The 7893-nt window shown below is 34.8% G+C and overlaps 1 protein-coding gene across 2 annotated transcripts in view; it reads left to right on the forward strand.

The window, feature by feature from the left end:
• Positions 1-2018, forward strand: part of IMMP2L (inner mitochondrial membrane peptidase subunit 2) — a 455429-nt gene extending 453411 nt beyond the window's left edge. For both annotated transcript variants that reach the window (XM_019612612.2, XM_003201996.4), the window contains one exon: positions 1558-2018. In XM_019612612.2, the coding sequence (XP_019468157.1) occupies positions 1558-1677 (120 nt within the window). In that variant the 3' untranslated portion in view covers positions 1678-2018. The remainder of the gene's footprint in view (positions 1-1557) is intronic.
• Positions 2019-7893: the final 5875 nt, after the last annotated feature.

The raw sequence follows: 7893 nt of genomic DNA on the forward strand, positions 1-7893 counted from the left end.
AAAAAAAAAAAGTAGTTAAATCCTATCAAAAAGGAGTTGTTACTTATCAGTCTGCTTATATATTGTCCTTTGCTTAAGTGCAGGAAAAGGAGGCAGTGGATCAGGTAAATAAATGATCCTTGCAAGGGATCAAACAAGCAAAATATAATGCTAGCCTGCAGTTTCAGTGATCTACTCTAGATTCTTTTAGATATTGTGGGTTATTAGGTAGCCAAATTATATTCAAGTAATTCAGCACTTGCTTCATCAAACTACAGAATATGGAATTAGATATAGACCACTTCAGCTTCACTGATTTAATTATGTAGTGGAGAGAGAATAGTGAATATACATTAATCCTATGAAATGAAATCAAGAAAATTAGCTGAAGATATTCCTAGGGGGCTACTTGGTGTCCATTTGCATAAAATGCTGAATTACCTGCTTACTGAAATCACTTTATTTTTTGTGAGGAGAAATAGAATGGGATTGAAGTAGTGGGTTTACATAAAAATTTAAGCAGGAATGTACAGGTTCAAACCAGAAGTTCATTTAAATTCTTAAATGAAATCTGAAAGGGCAGTCTCAGGAGAATGGGACCAGACTCTTTATAGTGGTGCCCAGTGATAGAATGAGAGCCAGCAGGCACAAGCTAAAACACAGGCAATGCCACGTGAGCATGAGGAAAAAGTTATTTACTGTGAGGGTAATGGAGTACTGGCACAGGTTGCTCAGGTAGGTTGTGCGGTCTCCTTCCTGGAGATATTCAAAAGCTTCCTGGACACATTCTGGCTAATACGCCTTAGGGAAGCATGCTTGAGCGGTGAGTTTGGACTAGAGATCCCTTCTACTCTCAACCATTCTATGATTCTGTGGTTTGTAAAGCAAAACTATTGAAATAACACATTAATAGATGATAAGACGTAAAATATTTACAAAACATATGAATGAAGGTAGGTGAGGTAGTCCTAGAAGTTAAAAAACCTTTGATTTTTAAAATTTATATTTACAATTATTCTGCCAGAAGTACATTTTTATCCTAGGGAAATATTTATAGTTCAGAGTAGTTTCCGTTTTTGGTTGGAGACAAAATGGAATTTGGAAAGGCAGTGATAAAATACAGAATGCTTGAGAAAAGCCAACATCATAGTGTAGTTAGTGTAGCTCAAACCTGAGACATAGGTTCTGTTTAAATTATTCAGAATAGATAGTTTAACCTTTTTCTTCCATGCCCAGCATAGGTAATCATCACTAACTTTCAGATGATTATAAAATACCTCATCTGTTCTGACAGTTGCTGCTTCTTGAACCTGAAAAAACACTCCTAGTTCATGTTTGTTATAAACCACACAATTCTGTTTTTCTGGGTTCCACAAAATGTTTTACCAAAGCAAACAAAAAGTTGTTATTGAAGCAGTATGTTTTTCTTTCATTACATGCAATAGATATTCTTTGTGCATGCAAAGTTCTCCGCTTTGTATTCGCTGATTGTTCTAATGTGTCAACATGCACCTTATACCTCTGAGTTCATTTAATTTTCAGTTTTTATTGATAATATGCATTTCATTTTGGGTACAGGTTTCTCTTGGACTTCTACATGCTCGTGCTACTCATATCCTCTGGCCTCCAAAACGCTGGCAGAAGTTACAGCCAATGCTACCTCCAGAACGCAAACCACTCCAGAGAGAGCAAGAGTGACCTAAACATTTAGATGAAAAAAAAAAGGGATGAAGCAAGAAATGTGCCATGGTTTTATCATCAGCTGTAAAAGCTTTGCCAAGGGTGCTTAGTACCCAAGTACCATATCAGCAAATAAATGCAACATCTTCATGTTAAAATGCCACCTTTAGTGCGAAGTGTTTGTTTCTTTGCTTTTTAATCTCAAACAGTTGTGCACTGTGCATATTTGGATTGAAATAGTTACACATTTCTTGTAGGTTTGAATGTTCCATCTACACTGTTTGTGTTATTATGTCTGTACCTGCGCTTCTCTGGATAAGAAATTATTAAAAACTTCAATAAAATATTTTAATATTTTACATTCAGCTTGTTTCTTTAGTAGCTAAACAGACTGTTCATTATTATTGATGATTGCATATGAAAAAAACCAACGCATTTAAACATAATATGTTTGGGCATCTCCTGTAATTTCTAATACTGAATAATCAGTATTTCTATAGCTGAAAAGTTAATCATATATGCTATAACATTTTTCAAAAAGCTAATGAGATAATTTTTTTCTTTTAACAAAGCTTGTGTTTGTTACTAAACTGAGTAAATTTTGCTTAATTCTAATGTCTCTTTTGGGACTGCGTATATAAACAATCCTCCTATATCTTGCTGAAGTAGATATTTTGAAAAAATATATACCAATCATATTGCACTACATGAATGTAATATTTCATTCATTTCTCAAGTATAGTAAATCACTGTTAGTACTGAGTGCCACATTTAGTTAAAAATATGTCATTAATATGAATACTATACAATTAGCAATATAAATACATTAATGTAAATACCTTCTTTGAATGTGCAGTAAAACTTCTACACACATAAGTCTTGAGAATGGGAAAAAATGGCATTTTCAGTTGCAGATTAATGAGCCAGCTTACTTCCATATTTATTGAATTTTACTACAGATAGGATAGTACTTAAATTTAAAATCACACAAAATTTCTTTAAACATTTCAGCTGAAATCATGCTATTATCAGAAATTCAGACAGCATGATATATACCACATTTCTTTGAAGCCATATATCTAATTGTGTATTAGTTAGATTGCGGATTCAATCATAGTGAAAAAGCTCTACGTCTCTCCAGTCTTCTTAAATATTCTCCTGGTACTCAGCACTGGTGATGCCATACCTTGAATACTGTGCTCGGTTTTGGGTTCTTCACTATGAGAAAGGCATTGAAGCATGTGTGAAGAAGGACAAAGAAGATGGTGAAGGGTCTGGAGGACATGTCTTATGAGGAGCGACTGAGGGAACTGGGATTGTTCAATCTGGAGATGAGGAGGCTCAGTCAGGACCTTATTGCTACATCTAACTGAAAGAAAGACATAGTGAGGTGAGTTAAGCCTCTTCTCTGAGTTAATTAGTTATTTAGTCTAGAGGACTAGAGGCAGTGGCCTTAATTTGCACCAGGGGAGCAGCGGAGGTTCAGGTTGGATACTAGAAAAAGTAGAATGTATTACTGACTTGAGAAAGATTACTCATTATCTAGAGCGTGAAGGGCAGATCATTTTACCAAAAGCAGAAAGGACCAATCAGCAGCAGTATCATACAACCACGTATTACAAGGCATTTCAGATATATTAGTTTCAGTCTCCAGATATGAAACACACTTGTCCTAGCTCTAATGAAATCAGTGACAAAAGTTTCCTGGACTCAAATTATGAAAGATACATTAGCATCCTTCCTCTTCAACTACAAGCTTTTCTGGTGTTTTGGTGCTTGCTCATGTCTGCAACACAATAGGAAACAGGCTTCGTAGGTAGTCTATATGAATTAGCACGAGGGACATGTAGGACAGTAGGAAATATGTTGATATGACATTTTAAATCTTTTTTTTTTTTCTCTCTCTCTCTGAGGAGACACATAAATTCTCCTTCTATTTAGGAATACATGGAATTGCATCTGCCTTTAAATTCCAGATTGCACTTGTAAACCAAGGAGTGGTTAATGGAGTTTCTCCATTAAAGATTGCAAAGATTAAAGGGGTAGATTTTTATGTGTGTGCCAAGTTAGTGATTATGGTCAACATACATTAGTACCTAATGCTTACGAGGCTTGGACACTGAAACAGAATCTGGCGTCTATGTCACCTAGACTGCCTAAAAGGTGTATGTAAAGACTGGAGTGCCAGAGTAAAAATGGGCAAGCTGAGAAGAGCAGTATTTAATTACCATGTTTAAGATGATGGAGACATGATTGAAAACAGACCCGTAATAAACTCTGAGGCTAGAATGGGTCCATGAGGGAATCTATCACCTGGAACCATACTCTAGAGGCTTTAATTTTAGCATACATCTTGAGAGAAATGTTCTTAGATTATCTTCTACATGATAGCTGAATGGCTAATATACTTGTGTACAAAATATTGAGATTCACATTCAAGGTTTTCCTTAGCCTGAAAGCTTACACCAGACAGATAACATGCTACAATGAAATGGACAGCTTGGTAGATGAGGGAAGAGCAGGATATTGTACATAGAAATGATATTCAGGGAAATACAAAAAACTGTAAGGAACAAGATGATGGAGAAAAGCTGAAATACTTTTTGCCACAGAGTTCTCACCAACAGAATCTCTTAACTTGTGACCAAGATAAGATATACACCTTTTCAAAAAATATCCACAATGGGAAACAAATTTCTGTAAATGCCTGGCAGAATCTATAATAGCATTACCTAACACCTCCTGGAAAGGTCAGCCAATTTTTAGCATTTTATTTTCACTGAAAAGTAGGCTGTTAAGTCTTCAAAGGGAAAGAACAATTATGTCCAAAAATAGAAACAAGGTGAAATTTGAAATAGAGAAGCTCACAAACACTGACAAAAATTACGACTAGGATGGAAACCTCCATTCTTAGGCTTTAAACAAAATGCCTTATCCTTTATTTCAGCATCTATTAAAATTTCTTCCTGCCAGACCTGTAAAATGATGCGGAGTAAATGGAAATGTAAGGCCATGATCTTCTAAGTAGTTCTTCATGAAAACACTGTGTGTTAAGGGAATTATCTTCTCAAACTGTTACAGTTTGAAAAAGGGAGAGATTCTTTCTGTGCCTAAAGTTTGGAAAATAGCTGGGGTAAAAGGCATTGCTCAACTTTTTTTTTCTCCCTTGCTTTTTTGTCAATATCAAATATCAGGTGACATAACACTGTGAGTAAATAGCAGTGACATTTTTTGCTATAACACATATAAATACGTGTTTTATCTCCTTTAAGATAACAATAATTGTCCCTAAGGGATAGTTCTTCCCTACAAGCAGAAAAGACCTCAGAGTTCATAGGAGGATACAGAATCAAAATAGAATTTTTAGGGCTATTAGTGAAGAAGGAATATAAAATCCTCCATAGAATTTCCAAGTCCAGATTCACTTCAGACAACTAACTGAGGCTGTAAGCATAGTCAGTGCCCTGCTTAACCGATCTACTCTGAGAATCCACAGAAGTGGGTTGAGCCATTCTATGAAAAGTCTCAGTTTCTTTTCAGAGTCAAAAAGAACCTTTGGTGGCTTCAGTTACCAAAATGGGACAGCCTTGATTTTTTTAAATTATTTGGTTCTTTGCACAGCAGATCAACATAAGAAAACTTTAATAAATCAGAATCAAAGCCAAATTGTCTCCTGCTTTTGCTTGAATTCTATTGCATAGATTAATCTTGAACTTCCCTTGGATCCCACAAAACTACATAGTTGCAGGCTTCTCCAAGTGATGATTTCTTTCTTGGCAGATTGCTCATAGTTATAGAGCACTCAGGCAGGTAACATCTAAAAGATTTTTAAAAAGATTTTAAAAATAATTTCAACAAATCTAATGTATATTTATTCACAGAAATATTGAAGTTTTAGACATTTTTCTTTAACTCTCATATATCAAATTGTTTTACAATTTTGTTGTTTACATCACATCTTGCACAAGGAAAATGTCTGAATAAACACTACAGGCAAATAAAAATGTTCACATACCAACTTATCCTTTGTGTTAGCTCTGTTATGGATTGATGGTAAACTATCACTGAGATCTCATTCATATTGCATACTCTAGAAATAAGTAGGTGTTTTAGGTGAACAAATGGAAGAATGTGTACTTTGCTATTTCTTAAATGTTCACACAAAAATTTTATTCCAGGTCTTAGCAAATATGTCCAAAATTAATTATACAAGTCAGTGTAGTCTTTTTTTAGCCATGCAGTAGTACCTAGAAAGTTCAGCAAACAGTAAGAATTTCTGTTCTCTCTCTACAGTTGGTTTAACTTACATAGACTACCTTATAGTGCAGTTCCAAATCCAAGCCTGACACTGAGTTCCCAATAACTTCATCCCAAGCATGAAATCACCTGTTCTTTGGGGGTTGATTTTTCAGTACTTTTAAAAGCAGATCTTACTTCTAAGGCATCTTAACTTGGCATGCTTAATTTGCTGAATCAGTGCCCAGTACTGAAAATCATTGCAAAGGTATGATACTGAGTTTGAACATTTATGCTTTTTTTGTAAATGGATTTAAAAAAGAGAATGATTTGCTCTGCTGTATCTTTTTAAATAATCTGCATTTGACACAGAACCTTCTCAGATGCAAGCAAGAGAAAGTTTTTGAAAAACACTGAGTACTTCTGATGGGATTTTCTAAGAATACTTCAATGATTTAAATGCACAAGTTCAATTGAAAAATGATGGAACTTTCCAACTTAAATAATTTTGGGATAAATCCAAAGAGTGAATTAGCCATCTGGCAGTCAGCACAAGTGCTTTACTCTATCACTTATTCAGAGTGAGTGTACTCTTTCTTGTGTATTTGTTCTTTGTTTTTTTTTCTCTCTTTTTCTCTCTTTCTTTCTCACATATAAACATACCCATGCACAGATGTTACTTAATCCTCTAGTTATCTAAGGTATTAAAAGCTACATTCACAAAAGATTTCAGGTGCTGTACTACCTTTTTAGGGGCTTAATATCTTTAATCTAAACGTCCAGTCTCCATATACAATAAATATGAATTAGTTATGTAATAATGAGATTTCTGCATTTCACCGAACTGTCCAAACAGACCAAAGACAGGAAAGTTGGTCTCTGAGATTGCATCAACACTAATAACTTAGGCCTACCTGTAAAGCATCTCTGGCTTACAGTTTGGTTTCAGGGCAACACTTCTCAACACTTATTCACACAGCTCCCAGAGTTCATGAGTTTATGTCAGCTTGTGTTTATTCTTACAGGTAGTTTGAACAGCCCCTCTTTTGGAGAATAATAACTAATTTAACAGTATGAATATGGGCCATTGGTATCAATGCCAGACAATGAATGGACCTAGACTCACTTCATTTGTGTGTGCAGATTTAACATAAAGGAGACAGTAGCCATTGCTCCTGGGACTTAGACACCAGTGTCTCCATTGCCCCATTTGCCCCAGCTGTTTAGCACAGCTGTTTTCTGTGCTTGTTATTCATACTCCCATTTTCCTTTGTTAGACTTTGTTTAGGTTGCAGAAAAGCGAGTATCTACTCCACAGGAAGAATACACAAGCTTGTTGCTTGTTTGGGCCATGCATTGGTAAATTACATTTTTTTCCACTTCTCTACTTCAAAACTATGTGCTTGATGTCTCTCTGATGTTTTTTGGAATTTCAAATTTATTACACAGTATTTTTTAAAACTTACGTTGTGTTGTATATTTGGTTCTGAAATATAAACACATTTTTTCAGAATGGAAATATATGTGTAGTTTAAATTTGCATATAGATTTAAAATCTGGAATGTTTAAAATTATTGGCAATTAATTAAGAAAGCACATGTTTGGTAGTGATGCTACTCCAGCTCTTCAAACATCAGCCAATTAATTAAATAGAAGAAACTGAACTAATAAGCACTGCTTATTTACAGTAATCTAACCCTGATTACAAATGGTTTAAAATACACTTTTTACTCCTTTTTATCTGCATGGATGAAAGACATCTATATGAATAAAACTAATTAGTTACCAAGGGAAAGACTACACTTTTATTTTGCAATCAAAACTGATGGGCCTCATCGAAGGTTTATCATATTACAAGACCTGCCAATGCTTGAACAGGAATAGAATAATTCCCTTAATTACTTCAGATGGGTGGTGGTATTTTATTTAGAGAGGAAGAGCTGCAATGATAGAAAAGATAAGCTTTCTTTTCCTTCCATGGGAAAAAAATATATATAT

The sequence above is a fragment of the Meleagris gallopavo genome, chromosome 1, assembly GCF_000146605.3.
Source record: "Meleagris gallopavo isolate NT-WF06-2002-E0010 breed Aviagen turkey brand Nicholas breeding stock chromosome 1, Turkey_5.1, whole genome shotgun sequence".
Lineage (NCBI taxonomy): Eukaryota > Metazoa > Chordata > Aves > Galliformes > Phasianidae > Meleagris > Meleagris gallopavo.